The 26,444-nt window shown below is 38.2% G+C and overlaps 1 protein-coding gene across 34 annotated transcripts in view; it reads right to left on the reverse strand.

The window, feature by feature from the left end:
• AHI1 (Abelson helper integration site 1) overlaps positions 1-26,444 on the reverse strand; it is a 223,579-nt gene that overhangs the window by 183,745 nt on the left and 13,390 nt on the right. For 28 of the 34 annotated variants that reach the window (XR_010586256.2, XR_010586255.2, XR_012433460.1 and 25 more), the window contains 2 exons: positions 9,816-9,869; positions 8,048-8,607 (listed from right to left, as the gene is read on the reverse strand). Coding sequence is in view for 23 of the 34 variants with exons in the window: in XM_045391491.3 (XP_045247426.2) it covers positions 8,048-8,607; positions 9,816-9,869 (614 nt within the window). In the remaining 11 variants the exon portion in view is untranslated. Of the gene's footprint in view, positions 1-8,047; positions 8,608-9,815; positions 9,870-22,787; positions 23,084-26,444 lie in introns of all 34 variants that reach the window. The other 6 variants (XM_074037078.1, XM_074037079.1, XM_045391494.3 and 3 more) reach the window with 2 other exon arrangements.

The following is a 26,444-nucleotide window of genomic DNA, read 5'->3' on the forward strand; positions in this document are numbered from 1 at the left end:
AATGTATTCTAGGTTTGTTCAGTCTTCAAGAGGCTTCAAAAGCACAACTTTTGATTTCTCTTTTTTCTTTTCTTTTTTTTTTTTTTTACGACTAGGTCTCGCTCTGTCACCCAAGTTGGAGTGCAGTGGTACAATCATAGCTCACTGCCGCCTCAACCTCCCAGGCTCCAGCAATCCTCCCACTTCTGCCTCCCAAATAGCTGGGACTACAGGCACATGCCACCATACCTGGCTGATTTTTGTACTTGTAGAGATGGAGTTTCACCATATTGCTCAGGCTGAGACTTCTAGGTAAAAATTAATTCCTTGTATTTTCTAGTGGTTGGTGAGTCACTACATTTTCAGAAGGCTATTACTAAAATTAAAATCTATATCACACGACTAGTAAATGGTAAGAAGTAGCAACCCAGAGGCATACTGAGTTTACAGAAAAACCAACCTACTAACATTTTAATGTATCAAGTAAAAAAAATCTGCATTTAAATAATAAAAATTAATTTCCAATATGTTTAGTCACCTTTCCAAAAAAATGGGCTGAGGAAAATAAGACTAGAGAAATATTTCAGTGTGGGCTGGACCTAATGACTTACTTCTAACCGACAGAATATGATAAAAGCAATGAACGCCACTTATAAGATTAGGTTCCAAAAAGACTGTGACTTCTGTCTTGCTCTCACTCTCTCAGAGCCCTTGGTCTGGGGAAGCAAGTGGCCATATTATGAGTAGACCACACGGAGGATGTCCACGTGGCAAGGAACTGGTATACCTGGCCCAAAGCCAGTCAGGACCTGAGGCCTACCAACAGCCACATGAATGAGCTTAGCACTGGATCTTCTAAGGCCTTCTAACAGCTATGTCACTTGATAGATCCTCCCCAAGTCAAGGCTTAAGGTGACTTCGGTCCTGGCTAACATCCTGATTGCAACCTGTGATTGACAGAGACACCCAGCAAAGTCACTCCCAGATTGCTGGCCCATAGAAACTATGAGACAATAAATGCTTGTCATCCTAAAAGCTGCTAAATTATGGGATAATCTCTTTAATGCATCAACAGATAATACATACTATCATGTCCCTGCAGCAACCTGGTTTGCCATATCTTTATTATCACTGGTCACCTAGCTTTTAAAAAGAGGGGAATTATTTTTGGCTGAGGGTTTTAGGGGAAATTGATCCTGAATGCCAAGGAATAGTCACATATAGAATGTTCCCACTTCAAGCTGTTTCTCTAGAGGAGAACTGCAGGGGGGAACAAAGTTAATTATAGCAGTTAAAAAGCATTTTTATCTTATTGTTTTATCCAAGTAGAGAACATATGTATATGTATATGTTCATTTAAACTCATACTCTATATACAAGTACATATATAAGCATCATATAGAGAAAAAGATTAGAATAACAAATTGCCAATAGCGATTATCTTTGAATAGTTTTTCTACAATGAGCTAATGTTATTTGTGTAAGAAAAAAAAGCTGTATTTATATATCCAAACAGGTATTTGTAACTCAAAAAAGGGGAAGTAATTAGGTTGCTATTACTTTGAAAGCAGATGGGGGGGCGGAGCAAGATGGCCGAATAGGAACAGCTCCAGTCTCCAACTCCCAGTGCGACCGACACAGAAGACCGGTGATTTCTGCATTTTCAACTGAGGTACTGGGTTCATCTCACTGGGGAGTGCCGGACGATCGGTGCTGGTCAGCTGCTGCAGCCCGACCAGCCAGAGCTGAAGCAGGGCGAGGCATTGCCTCACCTGGGAAGCGCAAGGGGGAAGGGAATCCCTTTTCCTAGCCAGGGGAACTCAGACACACAACACCTGGAAAATCGGGTAACTCCCACCCCAATACTGTGCTTTAAGCAAACAGGCACACCAGGAGATCATATCCCACACCTGGCCGGGAGGGTCCCACACCCACGGAGCCTCCCTCATTGTTAGCACAGCAGTCTGTGATCTACCAGCAAGGCAGCAGCGAGGCTGGGGGAGGGGCGCCCGCCATTGCTGAGGCTTAAGTAGGTAAACAAAGCTGCTGGGAAGCTCGAACTGGGTGGAGCTCACAGCAGCTCAAGGAAACCTGCCTGTCTCTGTAGACTCCACCTCTGGGGACAGGGCAATAACAAACGCAGCCGAAACCTCTGCCGACGCAAACGACTCTGTCTGACAGCTTTGAAGAGAGCAGTGGATCTCCCAACACGGAGGTTGAGATCTGAGAAGGGACAGACTCCCTGCTCAAGTGGGTCCCTGACCCCTGAGTAGCCTAACTGGGAGACATCCCCCACTAGGGGCAGTCTGACACCCCACACCTCACAGGGTGGAGTACACCCCTGAGAGGAAGCTTCCAAAGCAAGAATCAGACAGGTACACTCGCTGTTCAGAAATATTCTATCTTCTGCAGCCTCTGCTGCTGATACCCAGGCAAACAGGGTCTGGAGTGGACCTCAAGCAATCTCCAACAGACCTACAGCTGAGGGTCCTCACTGTTAGAAGGAAAACTATCAAACAGGAAGGACACCTACACCAAAACCCCATCAGTACATCACCATCATCAAAGACCAGAGGCAGATAAAACCACAAAGATGGGGAAAAAGCAGGGCAGAAAAGCTGGAAATTCAAAAAATAAGAGCGCATCTCCCCCGGCAAACGAGCGCAGCTCATCGCCAGCAACGGATCAAAGCTGGACGGAGAATGACTTTGACGAGATGAGAGAAGAAGGCTTCAGTCCATCAAATTTCTCAGAGCTAAAGGAGGAATTACGTACCCAGCGCAAAGAAACTAAAAATCTTGAAAAAAAAGTGGAAGAATTAATGGCTAGAGTAATTAATGCAGAAAAGGTCATAAACGAAATGAAAGAGATGAAAACCATGACACGAGAAATACGTGACAAATGCACAAGCTTCAGTAACCGACTCGATCAACTGGAAGAAAGAGTATCTGCGATTGAGGATCAAATGAATGAAATGAAGCGAGAAGAGAAACCAAAAGAAAAAAGAAGACAAAGAAATGAACAAAGCCTGCAAGAAGTATGGGATTATGTAAAAAGACCAAATCTACGTCTGATTGGGGTGCCTGAAAGTGAGGGGGAAAATGGAACCAAGCTGGAAAACACTCTTCAGGACATCATCCAGGAGAACTTCCCCAACCTAGTAGGGCAGGCCAACATTCAAATCCAGGAAATACAGAGAACGCCACAAAGATACTCCTCGAGAAGAGCAACTCCAAGACACATAATTGCCAGATTCACCAAAGTTGAAATGAAGGAAAAAATCTTAAGGGCAGCCAGAGAGAAAGGTCAGGTTACCCACAAAGGGAAGCCCATCAGACTAACAGCAGATCTCTCAGCAGAAACTCTCCAAGCCAGAAGAGAGTGGGGGTCAATATTCAACATTCTTAAAGAAAAGAATTTTAAACCCAGAATTTCATATCCAGCCAAACTAAGTTTCATAAGTGAAGGAGAAATAAAATCCTTTACAGATAAGCAAATGCTTAGAGATTTTGTCACCACTAGGCCTGCCTTACAAGAGACCCTGAAGGAAGCACTCAACATGGAAAGGAACAACCGGTACCAGCCATTGCAAAAACATGCCAAAATGTAAAGACCATCGAGGCTAGGAAGAAACTGCATCAACTAACGAGCAAAATAACCAGTTAATATCATAATGGCAGGATCAAGTTCACACATAACAATCTTAACCTTAAATGTAAATGGACTAAATGCTCCAATTAAAAGACACAGACTGGCAAACTGGATAAAGAGTCAAGACCCATCAGTCTGCTGTATTCAGGAGACCCATCTCACACGCAGAGACATACATAGGCTCAAAATAAAGGGATGGAGGAAGATTTACCAAGCAAATGGAGAACAAAAAAAAGCAGGGGTTGCAATACTAGTCTCTGATAAAACAGACTTTAAACCATCAAAGATCAAAAGAGACAAAGAAGGCCATTACATAATGCTAAAGGGATCAATTCAACAGGAAGAGCTAACTATCCTAAATATATATGCACCCAATACAGTAGCACCCAGATTCATAAAGCAAGTCCTTAGAGACTTACAAAGAGACTTAGACCCCCATACAATAATAATGGGAGACTTCAACACTCCACTGTCAACATTAGACAGATCAACGAGACAGAAAGTTAACAAGGATATCCAGGAATTGAACTCATCTCTGCAGCAAGCAGACCTAATAGACATCTATAGAACTCTCCACCCCAAATCAACAGAATATACATTCTTCTCAGCACCACATCGTACTTACTCCAAAATCGACCACGTAATTGGAAGTAAAGCACTCCTCAGCAAATGTACAAGAACACAAATTATAACAAACTGTCTCTCAGACCACAGTGCAATCAAACTAGAACTCAGGACTAAGAAACTCAATCAAAACCGCTCAACTACATGGAAACTGAACAACCTGCTCCTGAATGACTACTGGGTACATAACGAAATGAAGGCAGAAATAAAGATGTTCTTTGAAACCAATGAGAACAAAGATACAACATACCAGAATCTCTGGGACACATTTAAAGCAGTGTGTAGAGGGAAATTTATAGCACTAAATGCCCACAAGAGAAAGCAGGAAAGATCTAAAATTGACACTCTAACATCGCAATTAAAAGAACTAGAGAAGCAAGAGCAAACACATTCGAAAGCTAGCAGAAGGCAAGAAATAACTAAGATCAGAGCAGAACTGAAGGAGATAGAGACACAAAAAACTCTCCAAAAAATCAATGAATCCAGGAGTTGGTTTTTTGAAAAGATCAACAAAATTGACAGACCACTAGCAAGACTAATAAAGAAGAAAAGAGAGAGGAATTAAATCGACTCAATTAAAAATGATAAAGGGGATATCACCACCGACCCCACAGAAATACAAACTACCATCAGAGAATACTATAAACACCTCTACGCAAATAAACTGGAAAATCTAGAAGAAATGGATAATTTCCTGGACACTTACACTCTTCCAAGACTAAACCAGGAAGAAGTTGAATCCCTGAATAGACCAATAGCAGGCTCTGAAATTGAGGCAATAATTAATAGCCTACCAACCAAAAAAAGTCCAGGACCAGATGGATTCACAGCTGAATTCTACCAGAGGTACAAGGAGGAGTTGGTACCATTCCTTCTGAAACTATTCCAATCAATAGAAAAAGAGGGAATCCTCCCTAACTCATTTTATGAGGCCAACATCATCCTGATACCAAAGCCTGGCAGAGACACAACAAAAAAAGAGAATTTTAGACCAATATCCCTGATGAACATCGATGCAAAAATCCTCAATAAAATACTGGTAAACCGGATTCAGCAACACATCAAAAAGCTTATCCACCATGATCAAGTGGGCTTCATCCCTGGGATGCAAGGCTGGTTCAACATTCGCAAATCAATAAACATAATCCAGCATATAAACAGAACCAAAGACAAGAACCACATGATTATCTCAATAGATGCAGAAAAGGCTTTTGACAAAATTCAACAGCCCTTCATGCTAAAAACGCTCAATAAATTTGGTATTGATGGAACGTACCTCAAAATAATAAGAGCTATTTATGACAAACCCACAGCCAATATCATACTGAATGGGCAAAAACTGGAAAAATTCCCTTTGAAAACTGGCACAAGACAGGGATGCCCTCTCTCACCACTCCTATTCAACATAGTGTTGGAAGTTCTGGCTAGGGCAATTAGGCAAGAGAAAGAAATCAAGGGTATTCAGTTAGGAAAAGAAGAAGTCAAATTGTCCCTGTTTGCAGATGACATGATTGTATATTTAGAAAACCCCATTGTCTCAGCCCAAAATCTCCTTAAGCTGATAAGCAACTTCAGCAAAGTCTCAGGATACAAAATTAATGTGCAAAAATCACAAGCATTCTTATACACCAGTAACAGACAAACAGAGAGCCAAATCAGGAATGAACTTCCATTCACAATTGCTTCAAAGAGAATAAAATACCTAGGAATCCAACTTACAAGGGATGTCAAGGACCTCTTCAAGGAGAACTACAAACCACTGCTCAGTGAAATAAAAGAGGACACAAACAAATGGAAGAACATACCATGCTCATGGATAGGAAGAATCAATATCGTGAAAATGGCCATACTGCCCAAGGTAATTTATAGATTCAATGCCATCCCCATCAAGCTACCAATGAGTTTCTTCACAGAATTGGAAAAAACTGCTTTAAAGTTCATATGGAACCAAAAAAGAGCCCGCATCTCCAAGGCAATCCTAAGTCAAAAGAACAAAGCTGGAGGCATCACGCTACCTGACTTCAAACTATACTACAAGGCTACAGTAACCAAAACAGCATAGTACTGGTACCAAAACAGAGATATAGACCAATGGAACAGAACAGAGTCCTCAGAAATAATACCACACATCTACAGCCATCTGATCTTTGACAAACCTGAGAGAAACAAGAAATGGGGAAAGGATTCCCTATTTAATAAATGGTGCTGGGAAAATTGGCTAGCCATAAGTAGAAAGCTGAAACTGGATCCTTTCCTTACTCCTTATACGAAAATTAATTCAAGATGGATTAGAGACTTAAATGTTAGACCTAATACCATAAAAATCCTAGAGGAAAACCTAGGTAGTACCATTCAGGACATAGGCATGGGCAAAGACTTCATGTCTAAAACACCAAAAGCAACGGCAGCAAAAGCCAAAATTGACAAATGGGATCTCATTAAACTAAAGAGCTTCTGCACAGCAAAAGAAACTACCATCAGAGTGAACAGGCAACCTACAGAATGGGAGAAAATTTTTGCAATCTACTCATGTGACAAAGGGCTAATATCCAGAACCTACAAAGAACTCAAACAAATTTACAAGAAAAAAACAAACAACCCCATCAAAAAGTGGGCAAAGGATATGAACAGACATTTCTCAAAAGAAGACATTCATACAGCCAACAGACACATGAAAAAATGCTCATCATCACTGGCCATCAGAGAAATGCAAATCAAAACCACAATGAGATACCATCTCACACCAGTTAGAATGGCGATCATTAAAAAGTCAGGAAACAACAGGTGCTGGAGAGGATGTGGAGAAATAGGAACACTTTTACACTGTTGGTGGGATTGTAAACTAATTCAACCATTATGGAAAACAGTATGGCGATTCCTCAAGGATCTAGAACTAGATGTACCATAAGACCCAGCCATCCCAGTACTGGGTATATACCCAAAGGATTATAAATTATGCTGCTATAAAGACACATGCACACGTATGTTTATTGCAGCACTATTCACAATAGCAAAGACTTGGAATCAACCCAAATATCCATCAGTGACATATTAGATTAAGAAAATGTGGCACATATACACCATGGAATACTATGCAGCCATCAAAAAGGATGAGTTTGTGTCCTTTGTAGGGACATGGATGCAGCTGGAAACCATCATTCTTAGCAAACTATCACAAGAACAGAAAACCAAGCACCGCATGTTCTCACTCATAGGTGGGAACTGAACAATGAGATCACTTGGACTCAGGAAGGGGAACATCACACACCGGGGCCTATCATGGGGAGGGGGGAGGGGGGAGGGATTGCATTGGGAGTTATACCTGATGTAAATGACGAGTTGATGGGTGCAGCACACCAACATGGCACAAGTATACATATGTAACAAACCTGCACGTTATGCACATGTACCCTACAACTTAAAGTATAATAATAATAAATAAATTAAAAAAAAAAAAAAAAAAGAAAGCAGATGTAAGTGAGTAGTTCAGGATAGAGACAAGGTTCTGGCTCAGCCTCTTACTAGTTCTGTACTTCAGTTTCCTCATCAGCAAGATAGGAAGAATATTACTTTTCCTCATAAGATTGTCATAAGAAATAAATGAGTTAATTCTCGTAAAGCACCTAGTACATAGTAAGGTGTTAGTAAAAGCTAGGTGTTCTTATCTTAGTGGCAATGTCTCCAAATAAAAGCCTAAGAATTTTCTTTGTTAAACCACAGATAATATTCAAACCCTGATAATAATAGAGTGTTTTTCTAAGAGGATATTTTACATTTATCAATGTAAAAATACCTTGTTTCAGCTTTAGAGAAGACTGGAACTTTCTTTTTCTTTTTCCTTTTTTCACTGATTGATTTGTCGTCATGGAATAAAGTATCTGCGGGAAAGTAAGTCAACTGTTCTTTCAGTTTTTTTCTTATTTTCTTCTTAATCTCCTTTGCCATTTCTTCAGTTACATGGCGCTGATATGCTTGCATCAGTTCTTCGTCCTCTTCTAAATCATTCTCTTCTCTTCCCTCATTTGCCTTCTCACTTTTCTGATGATCAATGCCTGGCTGTGGTTTTGTACGCGCTTTCTGGTGTGTAGAATCAACTTCCTTCTCAGGAGTTTCCAGTTTCATGTCTTGTGTAGTCAACTGGGGCACCGTCTTTACCACCTTTTTATTTGGCTTTCCTCGTTTGTCTTCCTCTACACTAACATCATCATTAGGATTTTCAGTTGCTGACTGTGTGTTCCTCGATTTGTTTTTAGCGACTCTCATGGTCTTCTTCAGGTTGTTAGTGTTAGTAGCACTTACATCATCACTTGTAGTTTCTTCAATATGGGGAAGATTGCTTCTAACAGTGTCAGGCTAGGAAAAGAAGACATGATAACAAAGTTTCAGTTATGCATAGATTAGTTATATAAAGAAAAACCTAATAATTAATGTTTGACAATGTGGAATTATTGGGAGGATTATTTAGTTTTTCACCTGGACACAGTGATACTATTTTAGAGCATTTGAGTACTCTCATAATTTATGCTTGCAGAATTTGATAAGCAATCTCTGAATGTAACTTCAGATGAAATGAGTTAACTGACATAGGAAAAAAGTACTTAAGGACCTTTAAGAAGTGAATTAATTGCTCAAATCTCAAATGCTATTTTCCTCATACATATTTTTCTCATGATATATACTCTAATATAATTAATAGATACCTGAGAAATTGCTAAAAGAGCCATTGAATTGATATTTCAGGCAACCCAATAGGAAATATACATGGGTCATTTATTTTGCTTCATGATTACACTGCAAAACCAAAAGTCTACAGCTCTAAGATCACCCTACACTAAATCTATCACTAGAATGCTGCTAAATATTACATATTAAGCTAAATCCAGTGACAGACTAAGCATAATCTTGTACCTCTTTCCCCAATTAAAGTTATTTATAATGAGATATATTTTTAAAAAATAAATAAGGATAAGAGTCAAGTAATATAAGGAGGAGGAGGGCATAAACTAGATAGACCAAAGGATGACCAATCAAGGAGCTGGGATGAACAGCTCTGCTTCCCATCTCCATTTGTGCTGACTTTCACCCATGGATTAAGCATGGCAGCACAGAGAGAAAGGGCAGTATACTTCAGGTAGGTACAATTCCCACAAACTGCAGAGGCAGACCATGTCAAAAACAACCAACAAGGAACAGAACAGACATTCTCAAATATAAAGATGGCTTGACAACGGAAAATTAACAAACACTAAAGGAAGGTAGCACAATGAAGGAAAGCCACCAAATCAAACACAATAAATAAATGAACACCAAAGGAAAATACATATCATAAATAAGAATTTTAAATAAGTATAATTGATATTAATAAAGAAATGCAAAAGCATACTGGACCAAGAAAACCCAACTGCTGATACCAAAATAAAATTCTGAATAATACAAATAAAAGTTTAACAGATGTGTTGAAAAACAGAATGGACAAAAACCATTGCTGACTGTATGTTCCTCAATTTGTTTTTAGTGATTCTCATGCTTTTCTTCAGGCTGTTAGTGTCAGCAGTACTTACATCATCACTTGTAGTTTCTTTAATATAGTGAGGATTGCTTCTAATAGTGTCAGGCTGAAAAAGAAGACATAATAACAAAGTTTCCGCTCAGCGTAGATTGGTTGTATAAAGAAAAACTCAGTAATTTATGTTCAACAATGTGTAATTATTGGGAAGATTATTTAGTTTTTTACATGGACATAGTGATACTATTTTAGAGCACTTGCTGAGTACTCTCATAATTTATGCTTCAGAATTTCATTAATAATCTCTGAATATAACTTCAGATTAGCATTTTGGACTAACACTCTGGATTCATTTAGTTGTGCAGAATGTTACACTGTAATGTATGAATGTTACATGTTAACATTTGGTGCTACAAGATGAATCTAACATCAAAATGAAGAAATGTGCCAGAAATGAATACACTTAACAATACATACTGGAGTTTGACCTTTGAAACTCCCCATATTTTAAAAGTAGTTAAAAAATATCCAATGTACATAAAAAGGTGATTTTAAAAATGCTGAAAGAACTAGTATCCCAATACATATCTAAAATCTTACCATCTCTAAGACTCTTTTGCTCACCTAAAATATATTTCCAAATTCTATCTGTTCTTTGAGGGCAAATTATGATGCCATAGGCTCCAAAAAAACTTCACCAATCAAATCTAATAAAAATAACATTTCTCTTTAAAAAAAAGTTTATTTTCACATGTTCTGTTTTAGAAGCAATATTTAATTTTAAGTAGTAAAAATAAATAAGGAAGAAAACACACAAAATACACACACACACACACAAAACCCAAAGCTAGCAGAAGACAAGAAATAACCAAGATCAGAGCAGAAATGAAGGATACAGAGACACAAAAAACCCTTCAAAAAATCAATAAGGCTGGGCATGCTGGCTCACGCCTGTAATCCCAGCAGTTTGGGAGGCTGAGGCAGGTGGATCACATGAGGTCAGGAGTTTGAGATCAGCCTGGCCAACATGGTGAAACCCTATCTCTATCAAAAATACAAAAATTAGCCAGGCATGATGGTGCACACCTGTAATCTCAGCTACTTGGGAGGCTGAGATACAAGAATCACTTAAGAGAAGAATCAAAGAGACACAATAAAAAATGATACAGGGGATATCCCTATTGACCCCACAGAAATGCAGACAACCATCAGAGAATACTACAAACACCTCTATGCAAATAAACTAGAAAATCTAGAAGAAATGGATAAATTGCTGGACACATACACCCTCCCAACACTGAACCAGGAAGAAGTTGAATCCCTGAATAGACTAATATACAAGTTCTGAAACTGAGGCAGTAATAAATAGCCTACAAACAACCAAGCAAAAAAAGCCCAGGACCAGATGGATTTACAGCTGAATTCTACCAGAGGTACAAAACGGAACAGGTACCATTTCTACTGAAAGTATTTCAAACAATTGAAAAGGAGGGGCTACTTCCTAACTCATTTTATGAGGACAGCATCATCCTGATACCAAAACCTGGCAGAGACACAACAAAGAAAGAAAAAAACGTTAAGGCCAATATCCCTGATGAACATCGATGCAAAAATCCTCAATAAAATACTGGGAACCAAATCCAGCAGCACATCAAAAAACTTATCCACCACCATCAAGTCAGCTTCATCCACGGGATGCAAGTCTGGTTCAACATACGCAAATCAATAAACACAATTCATCACGTGAACAGAACTAAAGACAAAAACCATATGATTATCTGAATAGACACAGGAAAAGGCCTTCGATAAAATTCAACATTGCTTCATGTTAAAAATTCTCAATAAACAAAGTACTTACAGGAACATACTTCAAAATAAGAGCCATTTATGACAAATCCACAGCCATACTGCCCAAAGTAATTTATAGATCCTATGCTATTCTTATTAAACTACCATTGATGTTCTTCACAGAATTAGAAAAAACTACTTTAAAATTCATACGGAAACAAAAAAGAGCCTATATAGCCAAGACAATCCAAAAAAAAAGAACAAAGCTGGAGACATCACACCACCTGACTTCAAACTATACTGGAGTAACCAAAACATCATGGTACAGGTACAAAAACAGACATATAGACCAATGGAACAGAAATAAGACATCAGAAATAAGGCTACACATCAACCATTTTATATTTGACAAACCTGACAAAAACAAGCAATAGGGAAAGGATTCCCTATTTAAAAGTGGTGCTGGGAAAACTGGCTAGCCACATGCAGAACATTGAATCTAGACCCTTGCCTCACACCTTATACAAAAATTAACTCAACATAGATTCAACACTTAAATGTAAAACCCAGGACTATGAAAACCCTAGAAGAAAATCTAGGCAATACGATTCAGGACATAGGCACAGGCAAAGATTTCATAACAAAAAATGTCAACAGCAACTGCAATAAAAGCAAAAATTGACAAATGGGATCTAATAAAAGAGCTTCTGCACAGCAAAAGAAACTATCATCAGAGTGAACAGACAACCTCCAGAATGGGAGAAAATTTTTGTAATCTATCCATTTGACAAAGGTCTAATATCTAGTATCTACAAGGAACTTAAACAAATTTATAACAAAAAACCAAACAACCCCATAAAAAAGTGGGCAAAGGACATGAATACACACTTCTCAAAAGAAGACATTCATGTGGCCAATAAACATGATAAAAAGGTCAACATCATTGATGGTTAGAGAAATACAAATCAAAACCACAATGAGATACCATCTCACACCAGTCAGAATGGCAATTATTAAAAAGTCAAGAAACAACAGACACCGGTGAAGCTATGGAAAAATAGGAATGCTTTTACACTGTTGGTGGTGTTAGTTCAACCATTGTGGAAGACACTGTGGCGATTCCTCAAAGACCTAGAACCAGAATTACTATTGGATCCAGCAATCCCATTACTAGACATATACCCAAAGGAATATAAATCATTCTATTATAAAGATACACACGTGCATATGTTCACCGAAGCACTATACACAATAGCAAAGACATGGAATCAACCCAAATGTCCATCGATGATAGACTGGATAAAGAAAATGTGGTACATACACACCAAGGAATACTAATCAGTCATAAAAAGGAAAGAGATCATGAAGGGACATGGATAAAAGTAAGGAACAGAAAACCAAACACTGCATGTTATCACTTCTAAGTGGGAGCTGAACAGTGAGAACATATGGACACAGGGAGAGGAAAACAAACACTGGGGCCTGTCAGGGAATCTGGGGGAGGGAGGGCATCAGGATAAAAAGCTAATGCATGTGTGGCTTAATACCTAGGTGACAGTTTGATCGGTTTGTTACCTATGTAACAAACTTGCAAGTCCTATACATGTATCCCGGAATATAAAATAACATTTTAAAAAATTTCTATTTTTTTCAGAATGTTCTTTTTCTATGACTTCATTCATATCTCAATAACCTTGAATTTCCATTATGTTAAAATGGGGCATATGCAAATTTTTATTTCTACTTTTTCAGTGAGTACCAATAATGTAGCACCAATATATACAAATTGTGAGTATACTCCTGAAGGAAATAATTAGAAAAAGAGCTAATCAAGAATTAGAAAGAGAAGAAAGATTTAGTCTCAAGGAAAAAATTTTAAAATTGAAACTCCAGGCAAGCTAATTGGAAAAGGCTGTTTTTTGTTTATTTGCTACTGATCTGTCAGCCTTTGCACTAATAACATTAATTTTATGACTTTATATTATTAATTTGTCTTTTTCTTTAGTTCTGTTTTTTAAATACTGCAGCGAATGAAGTTCCCAGAGTATTTTCAGTAGCATCTCTACCTTTCATAGCATTATACTGACATTTTCATTACTTTTTAAATAGCCTGTTTTTGTGGTTTTGATTTCCTTTTCCTCTCTAACAGCTTTATGGGATAAATTCCCAAGCAGTTTGTAAATCATAAACTTTTGTTAACTTCTAGTCATACTGTACCATTGTTTAAAAAAAAAAAGTCTCCTTTGTTTCAACAGTTTCATGGATCAAATTATATTTGAATTTTGAAACATCCCAAATACATTTGTTCACTCATGTTTCTATTATATCTTTGCCCATCTTTTACCTCTTTAAACAATTCGGGTTTTTTTGCTTTGGTTTGTGTGCTATTAAAATCAGCTTTATTAAGATATAGCTTACATCAATAAAATTCACCAATTTTAATTGTACAATTAAATGAATTTTGGCAAATGCATACAGTCATGTGACCACCATCATAATCATGACATTGAACATTTCCATCATTCCACATATCCTGTTACAGAGTCAACGCCTTCCCTCCATGCTCTGTCCCTACTCAGCCACTGATCTGGTATCACAATAGCTTTGCCTTGTCTAGACTTTCACATAAATGAAATTATACCATCTATAGCCTTTTGTGTCTAGTTTCCTTCATTCAGCACAAAGCTTTTAGGATTCATCCATGTTGCTGTATTTATAGCAGTTTATTCCATTTTTGTGGAGTAGTATTCCATTGTACAGTTATATGCCACATTTTGTTTCTTCATACACCAATTAATAGATGTGAATTATTTCCAGTTTTGTGCTAGCATTAGATATGTTTTCACTTCTTTTGGGTAAATATCCAGAAGTGGAATTGCTGTGCTACCAGATAAGTAGATATTTAACTTATTAAACAATTGCCAAACAGCTTCTCACACTGGCTGTACTATTTCGCATTTTTATCAGCAATTTCTAAGAGTTCCAGTTACTTACCATCCTTGCCTGCACTTAATACTGTCAATTTTTGTTTTGTAGCTGTTGTATGAGGTGTGCAACAGTACCTCAGTATTGTTTTAAACTTCATTTTCCTAATTACTATGACAGCAAGACTCTTCACATGTGCCTATTTGCTGTCTATAGCTCTTCTTCAGTTAAGTGTCCAAATCTTTTGCCCTTTTTTGTTAGGCCGTTTGTTTTCATATCAGTGAGCTGTAGGAGCTCTTAAAATATTCTAGATACAACATTTTATCAGAGAGTGCTTTAAAAATATTTTATCCAAACCTACAGCTATAAAACATTTTCATTTCCATAGCAATGCTTTCAATTTTCACAAAGTCCAATTTAGCCCTTTTTTCTTTTATGGTTCGTATTTTCGTATCCTGAGAAATCTTTGCTTAACCCAAGGTTACAATTATCCTATGTTTCTCTTATAAGTTATACAGTTTTAGCTCGTATATATGTCTTTGATCTACTTCCAGTTAATTTTTAAACATGACATGGTCCCAAGTTTATTATATACGAATATCTGATTGTTCCAGGATCATTTGTTGAAAAGATTATCCTTTCCTTTAGTGAATTACCTTGGCAACTTTGTCAAGAGTCAATTGAACATAAATATTTGAATCTATTTCTATATTCTATTCTGCTCTACTGATTTATATGCCTACCTTTATGACAATTCCAGATTGTCTTCATCACTATTGCTTTATAATGAGTTTTGAATCAGAAAGTGTAATTCCAACTTTGTTCTTCTTTTTCAAAATTGTTTTGGCTATTCTAGGTCTGTTGTTTACATTTCCCAATAAATTTCTGATTTTTTGACTACTTGTTCTATTAATTTCTGAGACAGGATACTGACAGATCTAACTGTAATTGCTAATTTGTCTATTCCTCATTTAGATTTTCAAGAAAAAAAAGTCTCCTGGCATATTGATTAGGATTGAATTAAATCAATAGATAACTTGTCAGAGAATGGACATTTGACAATGTTGATTCTTCTGATCCATGAACACGAATATCTATTTATTTAGGTCTTTATTGTCAACACTCTGAGGGGTTCAGTGTACAACTCTTGAACATTTTTGATAAATTTATCCCTGAATGCTACACATTTTTTTTGCTATTATAAATTATTTTAAACTTTAATGTCAAGTGATTCATTACTGTTATAGAAATACAATTGGTTTTTACACATTGACCATATATTCTGCTAACCTCCCTAATACAGATGGTGCCTGAATCATAATGGTTCTATTTATGATGGTTCGACATATGAGTTTTTTGACTTTATGATGGTGCATAAACATGCATTCAGTAGAAACCATACTTCCAAGTATCTATACAATTATTCTGTTATTCACTTTTAGTACAGTATTTAATAAATTATGTGAGTTATTCAACACTTTATTACAAAATAGGCTTGGTATTAACTTTGCACAACTGTAGGCTAATGTAAATGTTCTGAGCACACTTAAGGTAGGCTAGGTCAAGTTATGGGGTTTAGTTGGTTAGGTGTATTGAATACATTTTCAACTTACAATACTTTCAGTTTACAAAGGACATAATCCCATCATAAGAACCATCTGTAACCCTAGTAGCACTTTTTTGTAAATTTTTTGAGTTATTAACATAGACAATTACGTAATCGGAGAATATACAGTTTACTTTTTCCTTTACAATCTGTATGCCTTTAAAAATTACATTACTGCATTTGTCAGGGTCTCCAATACAATTGTGAATATACACAGTAACTGACACATGCTCAAGCTTACAGCAAAAGCATTCAGTTTTGTGCCATTAAGCATGATGCTAGCTGCAGATTTTTTAGATGCCCTTTATTAGGTTGAGGAAGTTACTGTCTTTTTTTTTTTTTTAGACTAGTCAAATGCAGTACTGAGAGTATGAGTAGAACAAGGAGTTCAATCTATAACTGACTGTCAACAATCCATTGAGATAACTCATTACCTTAGACAAGTCCCATCTACTGTTGGTTTAAGAATGAGTAATAAATGTTGTCAAGTCTTTTTTCTCCATTTATTGAGATGATCACATAGTTTTCTAATTACATTGGACGTTTTTTCTAACACTGAACTGACAGTATATTCCTGACATAAACTCCACCCAGACATGGGGTATTATCCTTTTTATAAGATTGATTTTCTAATATTTTGCTGAAGATGTTTGCCATCTATATTTAAAAGGGATTTTGGTCTGTATTCTTCTTGAAATCTTTGTCTGGTTTTGGCAGCCGTGTAATTATTGCCCACAAAAATGTGGACAAGGATCCTCTCTTATTTTATAGTCTGGAAGAGTCTGTATAGAACTGGCATTATTTTTTCATCAAATGTTTGGGAAAAGTTACTGATGAAGCCACCTGGGAGTAGTTTCCTTTGACAAAGGATTTTTAACTACCGATTCTGTTTCTTTAAAAAGATATATAATGTTCAAGTTATCTATTTCTTTTTGAGTGAGCTTCAGTAGTTTGTGCCCTTCATGTAATTTATACATTTCATCTAAACTGCTAAATTTATTATCATAAAGTTACTCATAATACTCTTATTATTCTTTTAAGGTCTGTAGCATCTAAAGTGAATACCCTCTTACAATTCTGATATTAGCCATTTGCGTCTTCTTTCCTTGTTTCCTGATCAGCCTGGTTACAGGTAGTACAGAAAACAGTTAACTCATGAGCCTGGGTTGCTAAAAAGCTGCAAATCCCAAGAAGGGCCTATTTTTAGGACCAGTCCTTGAAATGTTGTGCTTGATAAGAGTGTTTCTAAATGCCTGAAGCCTTGGGCCTCACTATAACAGTTTCACCAGAAAGCTTATATCAGCAATGTGATTTATGGTGACCATGTGTTCTTGCTTTGGGGGTTTGGAGTCTGAGCAGCTGAGGGTGGTGACACAGGCACTGAATGCACTGTCTCTACACAAAACCCACACAGCCCTCTACACAACACCATGAACATCAAGGCTTGGGTGAGCTTCTCTGGGTGGCAACACTTTGCACATTTTGTCACATGTTGTTGGAGGAATTAAGTGAGTCCCTTGCAACTCTACTAGGGGGTGCACCTGAAAGCTTGCATCTGGTTTCTCCTGGGCTGTGTCCCATGCACCTTTTCCCTTTGCTGATTTTAATCTGTATCCTTTTGCTGTAATAAATGGTGCAGGCATAACAGCTTTTGAGTCCTGTGAGTCTCTCTAGCGAATTATCAAGCCTGGGGGTGGCCCTGGAAATCCCCACCACATATGATAATCAATTTTATTCTTCTTTTAAAAAGTTGCATTTGCATTTACTGAGGTTTTCTATTTCACTGATTTATACTCTTCTTATTTCTATCCTGTGTTTATTTTGTCTAATTTGTTCATACTCTTTTAAGGTGAAAGCTTCAATGATGGATCTCAGACCATTCCTCATTTTTAATATAATGCTACAAGTTTCCTTCTAAGTAATGCTTCAGCAGCATTCCATAAATTTTGATATGCTATAATTTCATTTTTAGTGAGTTCAAAATATGTTATAATTTCTTTTGTGTTTTCTTCTTCAATATATTGATCTAGGGTCTTATTGAATTTCCAAATATTTGGTGACACTGCAGATAACTTTTGGTTAACTATTTCTAATTTGATTCTGTTGTGGCCTAAGAAAACATTTTGTATTATTAAAAACATTTCTTTTATATTTAAAAGTTTTATTTAATTTTTATGTATAAAATGAAGCTATGTAGACTTGTATTACGGCCCAGAATGATGTCTGTCTTGGTGAATATTCCACACGCACTAGAAAACAATGAGTATTCTGTTTGTTGGATACAATGTTCTCATAAAACTCAATTCAAATTTGTCAACGTTATTGAAATCTACTTTCTTATTGATTTTTTGTCTACTTGTTATATTAATTTCTGAGAGAGGATACTAACATATCTAACTGTAATTATCTATTTCTCATTTCATTTCTATCAGTTTTTGCTTTGTGTATTTTGAAGCTTTGCTATGAGTTTCATACACAGTTATATCTTGATACTGACACCTTTATCATTAAAAAGATTTCTTTTTACCTTTGGCAATATTCTTTATTCTAAAATATACTTTCTCTGATATCAATGTAACAACTCCAGTTTTCTTTTTACTAGTGTTAGCATGGTATATATTTCCATCCTTTAAATATTAACCTACCTATGCCCTTATATTCAAAGCAAGTTTCTTATAATCAACATATAGTTGGTTCTTATTTGCCAATCTGACACTTTCTACTTTTTATTGGGTCTATTTGGACCATCCACATTTAAATTATTCTCGATATTGCTGAGTTTAAATATACCATTCTATTATTTCCTTTCGTTTGCCCTATTTGTTCTTTGTCTCTGTCCTTTTTTTTTTTTTTCTTTTTCTTTTTGAGACAGAGTCTTGCTCTGTCACCTAGGCTGGAGTGAAGTGGCGTGATCTCAGCTCACTGCAAGCTCCACCTCCCTGGTTCATGCCATTCCCCTGCCTCAGCCTCCCGAGTAGCTGGGACGACAGGCGCCCACCACCATGCCCGGCTAATTTTTTGTACTTTTAGTAGAGACAGGGTTTCACTGTGTTAGCCAGGATGGTCTCAATCTCCTGACCTCATGATCCGCCTGCCTCGGCCTCCCGAAGTGCTGGGATTACAGGCGTGAGCCACCTCGCCTGGCTTTGTCCTCTTTTCCAGCTGTCTTTCTCGATAGTTCTTGGCAATTCCATTGCATCATTATTGGCTTTTCAGCTATCCTTTTAAAACAAATTTATGAAGACTCATATGGTTTGGCTCTGTGTCCCCACCCAAATCTCATGTTGAATTGTAATTTCCACGTGTTGAAGGAGGGGCATGGTGGGAGATGAATCACGGAGACAGACATCCCCTTGCTGTTCTCGTGATGGAGTTCTTGCAAGATTTGATTGTTTGAAAGTGTGTAGCACGTCCTCCTTTGCACTCTCTCTCTCTCTCTCTCTCTCTCTCTCTCTCCTGCTCTGGCCATGTGAAGTCCATGCCCGCTTCCCCTTCACCTTTCACCATGAATATAAATTTCCGGAGGTCTCCCCAGCTATGCCTCCTGTATAGCCAGTTGAACTGTGAGCCAGTTAAACCTATTTTCTCATAAATTACCCAGTCTCCACTCTGTTGCCCACGATGGAGTGCAGCGGTGTGACCTTGGCTCACTGTAGCCGCCGCCTCCCAGGTTCAAGCGGTTCTCCTGCCTCAGCCTCCTGAGTAGCTGGGACTACAGGCATGTGCCACCACACCCGGCTGATTTTTTTATTTTTAGTACAGACAGCGTTTCACCATGTTGGCCAGGCTAGTCTCAAACTCCTGACCTCAGGTAATCTGCCTACCTTGGCCTCCCAAAGTGCTGGGATTACAGGCATGAGCCACAGCGTCCAGCTTCAGGTAGTTCTTTAGAGCAGTGTGAGAACGGACTAATATGAAAATTGGTACCAGAGAAGTGGGACATTGCTATAAAGATACCTGAAAATGTGCAAGTGACTTTAGAACTGGGTAACAGGCAAAAGTTGGAACAGTTTGAAGGGCTCAGAAGAAGACAGCAAAGTTTGGAACTCCATAAAGACTTGTTAAACGGTTATGACCAAAATGCAGATACTGATATGAACAGAGATGGCCACGCTGACAAGGTCTCAGATGGAGATGAAGAACTTATTGGGAACTGGAGTAAAGGCCGCTCTTACTATGCTTTAGCAGAGACTGGTGGCATTGTGCCCCTGCTCTAGAGATATGTGGAGCACTGAACTTCAGAGAGATGATTTAGGGTATCTGGTGGAAGAAACATCTAAGCAGCAAAGTGTTCAGATGTGGCCTAGATGCTTCTAAAAACCTGTGCTCATTTGCATAAAGAAAGAAATGACCTGAAGCAGGAATTTATATTTAAAAGGGAAGCAGGCACAAAAGTTTGGAAAATGTGGAGCCTGACCAAGAGGTTAAAAAGAAAAACTAATTTTCTGAGGAGGAATTCTAGGCTTCAGAAATTTGCATAAATTAAAAAAAGCCAAATGTTAATGCACAGACAATGGGGAAAATGCCTCCAGGTCATTTCAGAGACCTTCACAGAGCCCTTCCTATCACAGGCCTGGAAGCCTAGGAGGGAAAAATGGTTTCATGGGTCAGGCCCAGGGCCTCGCCGCTCTGTGCAGCCTTGAGACATGGGGCCCTGTGTCCCAGCTGCTCTGGCTCCAGTTGTGGCTAAAAGGGGCCAAGAGACAGCTCGGGCTATTAATTCAGAGGGTGAAAGTCCCATGTCTTAGCAGCTTTCATGTGGTATTGAGCCTGTGGGTATGCAGAAGGCAAGCGTTGAGGTTTGGAAACCTCTGCCTAGATTTCAGAGGATGTATGGAAATGTTTGGACATCCAGATAGAAGTCCACTGCAGGGGTGGAACCCTCATGGAGAACCTCTACTATGGCAGTGCAGAAGAGAAATGTGGAGTTAGAGTTCCCACACAACAGTCTCCACTGGGGCACTGCCTGGTAGAGAGCTGTGGTAAGAGGGCCACTGTCCTCCAGAGCTCAGAACTGTAGATCCAGACAGTTTGCACCATGCACCTGGAAAAGCCACAGGCACTCAATGCCAGCTGCTGAAAGCAGCTGCAGGGGCTGTACCATGCAGAGCCACAGGGTAGAGCTGCCCAAGGCCTTGGGAGTCTACCCCTTGTGTCAGTGTGGTCTAGATGTTAGACATGGAGTCAAAGGAGATTATTTTGGAGCTTTAAAATTTAATGACTGCCCTGCTGGGTTTTGGACTTGCATGGGGCCTATAGCCCCTTTGTTTTGGCCAATCTCTTACTTTTGGAATGGGAGCATTTACCCAATCCCTATGCCCACATTGTATCTCAGAAGTAACTAACTTGTTTTTTATTTTACAGGCTCATGGAAGAGACCTGCCTTGTGTCAGATGAGATTTTGGACTGTGGAATTTCGCGTTAATGTTGAAATAAGGTAAGACTTGGGGAACTGTTGAGAAAGCATGATTGTGTTTTGAAATGTGAGAAGGACATGAGATTTGGGAGAGGCCAGGGTGGAATGACATGGTTTGGTTCTGTGTATCCACCCAAATCTCATGGTGAATTACTACCACATGTTGAAAGAGGGACCAGGTGGGAGGTGACTGAATCATGGGTGTGGACTTCCCTCCTGCTGTTCTCTGGAGTTCTTGTGAGATCCCTTTGTTTGAAAGTGTGTAGCACTTCTCCCTTTGCTCGCTCTCTCTCCAGGTCTGGCCATGTGAAAACTGTGCCTGCCTCCCCTTCCACCATGATTGTAGCGTCCGGAGGCCTCCCCAGCCATGCCCCCCCAATATAGCATGCTGAACTGTAAGGTGACTAAACCTCTTTTCTTCATAAATTATCCAGTCTCAGTTAGCTCTTTATAGCAGCGAGAAAAGACTAATACAGTTTTCTACCATTAAATAATGCCACTTCACATATATTTTAAGAAACTCAGCCAGGCATGGTGGCTCACACCTGTAATTGCAGCACTTTGGGAATGCAAGGCAGGATGATCACATGGACCCAGAAGTTCAAGGCCAGACTGGGCAACATAGTGAGACCCTGTCTCTACAGAAAAAACAAAAATTAGCCAGATGTGGTGGTGTGCACCTGTAGTCCCAGCTACTGAGGGCGTGGAGGTGGGAGGATTGCTTAAGCCCAGAAAGTCAAGGCTGCAGTGAGCTGTGATCTCACCACTGCACTCCAGCCTGGGTGACAGAGCGAGACCCTATCTTAAAAAAAAAAAAAAGAAAAAAGAAAAAAGAAGAAACTCACAAAAATATACTTCTATTTATTTCCTCCCATACTTTGTGCTATGTTGGTCTTACGTCTGAACATTTGTCCTCTCAAAAACATTAAAATTTAGTCCATAATTTGGCAGTATTGAAAGTTGAGGCCTTTTAGTGGTGATTGAGTCATGAGGACTTTGCCCTCATGAGCAGATTAATCCATCAATGGATTGACCAATTTATGGATTAATGGGCTAACAGATTAGGGCAGGGGTCCCCATACCCCAGGCCTCAGAGCGGTACTTGTCCATGGCCTTTTACGAATCAGGCCACATAGCAGGAAGTAAGTGGTGGGCGAGAGCATTATTGGCTGAGCTCCACCTCCTGTCAGATCAGTGGCAGCATTAGATTCTCACAGGGGCATCAACCCTATTATAAACGACGCATGCAAGGGACCTAGATTGCACATTCCTTATGAGAATCTAACTAATACCTGATGATCTGAGGGGTGGAACGCTTTCATCCTGAAACCATCACCCCTGGCCCGCTCCATGGAAAAACTGTCTTCCACAAAACTGGCCCCTGGTGCCAAAATGGTTGGGGATTGCTGGATTAGAGGATCATCATAACGGTGGGGCTGGTGACTTTATAAGAAGCAGACTTGGGCTAACACATTCAGCCCCCTTGGCATATGATGCTCTGCACTACCTTGGGACTGCAGAGTCCTCACCAGCAAAAAGGTTCTCATCAGATGTGAACCCTTGACCTTGGACTTCTCAGCCTTAAAACCTGTAAGAAATAAATTCCTTTTCTTAATAAATTACATTTCTGGTATTCTGTTATAAGTAACAGAAAACTAAGACCGTTGTTAAATCATTTACTTCTACAAATACAGGTTGAATATCCCTTATACAAAATGCTTGAGACAAAAAGCGTTTCAGATTTCTTTGGATTTTGTATATATGCATTATATTTACTGGTTCAACATTCCTAATCTAAAATTCAAAATCCAAAATACTCCAATGAGCATTTCCTTTGAGCATAATCATGCTCAAAATGTTTTGGATTCTTGACCATTTCGAATTTCAGGTTAGGGATACTCACCATTTATTATAAATCCTACAAAAAAACAACTAATTATTCTTGCTTTAAAAAATATCTTTTAAAGAGATTTTTTAGTAAGAGAAAATCCTTCTATATCATGTTTACTATTTGTTGTGCTCTTCTTTATTGTAAATCAAAATGTCTACTTGGTATTGTCTTTTTTTTTTTTTTTAACACTTTCTCGTACTACAGGTTTACTGACAAATTCTTTCAGCTTTTGTACACCTCAAAAAGTTTCTATTTCACCTTCATTTTTGCAAGATATGTCTCCTTGCAAAAATGAAGGTGAAATAGAAACTTTTTGAGGACAGAAATTTTAGGTTGACAATTTTTTTTTATTCACTATTTTAAAATATTGTTCCATTGTCTTTTAGCTAGAATCGTTTCTGATGAGAAGTCTGCTGTCATTATTCTCCCACATAAAAAGTCTTTATTTTCTCTGGCTGCTTTTAAGATTTTCAATTTATCCTTCATTTTCAGCAACTGTAGTATGATTTTGTTCATATTTCTTTCGTTTATGACCTGTTGAGCTTTCCTGATCTGTGGGTGTTTTGTTTCCACACAGTCTACAAAGTTTTTAGTCATTATTTCTTCCAATGTATTCGGTCCCCATTCCTCAGGTTTCAAGTACACATAAGTTAAAATGCCTAATATTGTTCTATAGGTCATTGGTGTTCTCTTCTTCCTTCTCTCCAACTCCTATTCCAAAGGCCTTTTTTAGTGGTATGCTGTTAAATAAACTCTCCAGCGAGGACAGGGCAGTACAAACAAAAAGCCTAGTCCAGTGTTTACCAACTTCCATGATGTAAGTATTCACATAAATAGCCAATTTTAAGTTACTAATGGTTTAACAACCAGTTTACAAAATTCCCTAATACTTAACAACCAGCTCTCATAAACCTGGATAGGCCATGTCAGCCCACCACTGATTTTTTTGTGTTTGATTTGAATAATTTATATTGCTATTTCTTCACGTTTACTGATAATTTTAATGCATTGTCCAGTATGCTAACTGCAGTCAATTAAAAATTTTGAATACTGTATTTTTTTAATCTGTAGAAGTATGATTTGGTCTTTGGAAATATGTTCTATTTCTTTCTTTTACACCTTCTTTATGTTTTCCTGTTCCTCTCCTAGAGTCTGTTTCTATTGATTGACTCATCTTTTGGTAATGGATCAGGTTATCTTTCTTTTTTTAAATGCCTGGTAGATTTGATTGACTATCTGGCATTATAAATTTTATATTGTTGGTGGCTGGATTTTGCTGGCAATCCTTTAAATATTGCTGGGCTTTGCTCTGGGATACACTGAAATTACCTCAACCAGTATAATCCATTTAAAGCTTTTTTTTTTTTTTTTTGAGACGGAGTCTCACTCTGTCACCCAGGCTAGAGTCAGTGGTGCGATCTTGGCTCACTGTAACCTCCACCTCCCAGCTTCAAGTGATTCTCCTGTCTCAGCCTCCCAAGTAACTGGGACTACAGGTGCCTGCCACCACACTTGGCTAAGTTTTTTTTTTTTTGTATTTTTAGTAGAGACAGGGTTGCACTATGTTGGTCAGGCTGGTCTCGAACTCCCGACCTCGTGATCCACCCACCTCAGCCTCCCAAAGAGCTGGGATTACAGGCGTGAGCCACCAAACCCAGCCCATTTAAGGTTTTTTAAATTTAGTTACCCCCTGAAAACACTGGGGTTCTAAATTTGTTTTTGACAGAGCCAAGGTAATTACAGATTTATAAGCTAAATCCAGGCCAGCACTTATATAGGTGAATGAACACATGAAGGATATTATTAATACTTAGGAAACTGTGAAGATTTTCTACCCTTTTAAAATCAATTCAGTGCACAATACAAACAGTTTTAGAAAATGTAATTCATAAGATGAAGAAGATATCACCTCTACAAAAGAACTATTATAAAAATAAAGTGAGCGAAGATAAAATCAAGATAATACAGTATCACAATAAAAGTGAGCAAAATATGGCCTAACTTTCCCCTTTTAAAAAAATGCATATGCAACTCCAAAAATCATTATAGCTACAATTTGAGTGCTTACTCTTAGCAATTCATATTTATTTGTTCCAGTTACTATTGCTGAGTATCAAACCACTCCAGACTTAGCAGTGTAAAATAATAAGCAGTTTATTACACTCTGAGCCCACCATATTCTCTTTATTTATCAAGCCCCTCTTATCTAATTCCTGATGCTTTGATCCCACAATCCATCACTTCAATCACCACCCGCCATTTTCATGTACTTCCTATCCATCACACTTCTCTGGTAAAACTGCAGGCACTGTTCAAATTTAGTGAACTTTATTTCCATAACTATAACCAGGCTAGTGAATACTGCTGGAAAAACCTGAACCACTTCAAAGACGGTGTATTAGTCCATTTTCACGCTGCTGATAAAGATATAACTGACACTGGGCAATTTACAAATGAAAGAGGTTTAATGGACTTAAAGTTCCACATGGCCGAGGCCTCACAATCATGGTGGAAGGCAAGGTGGAGCAAGTCACATCTTACATGGATGGTGGCAGGCAGAGAGAGCTTGTGCAGGGAAACTCTAATTTTTAAAACCATCAGATCTCATGAGACTTATTCACTATGATGACAACAGCACAGGAAAGACCTGTCCCCATGATTCAATTACCTCCCACTGGGTTCCTCCCATGACACATGGGAATTTTGAGAGTTACAATTCAAGATGAGATTTGGGGGTGGACACAGCCAAACCATATCACATGTTAACCTTTCCACCAGCATTCTACCAAAAAGCCTTGCTTGCTACCATACTACTAATAAACTTTTAAATACCTTTTTGATAAGCAAAAATATCTTGGTATTCCAATCTGAACCTCTTTTAAAATATTACTACATTTTATTAGTCAATGCTATTTTCTCTTGTATCTGGTTTTATTTTTTCATTCCTTTTGCTCACTTAGCTATTATCTTAACATTTATAGAATCAATTTATGCAATTTCCTTACAAGTTAACAGTAGGGATGAAACTTACTCATAAGGTTGTTACAAGGATTATAGG

Source organism: Macaca fascicularis, chromosome 4 (assembly GCF_037993035.2).
Source record: "Macaca fascicularis isolate 582-1 chromosome 4, T2T-MFA8v1.1".
Taxonomy (NCBI): Eukaryota; Metazoa; Chordata; class Mammalia; order Primates; family Cercopithecidae; genus Macaca; species Macaca fascicularis.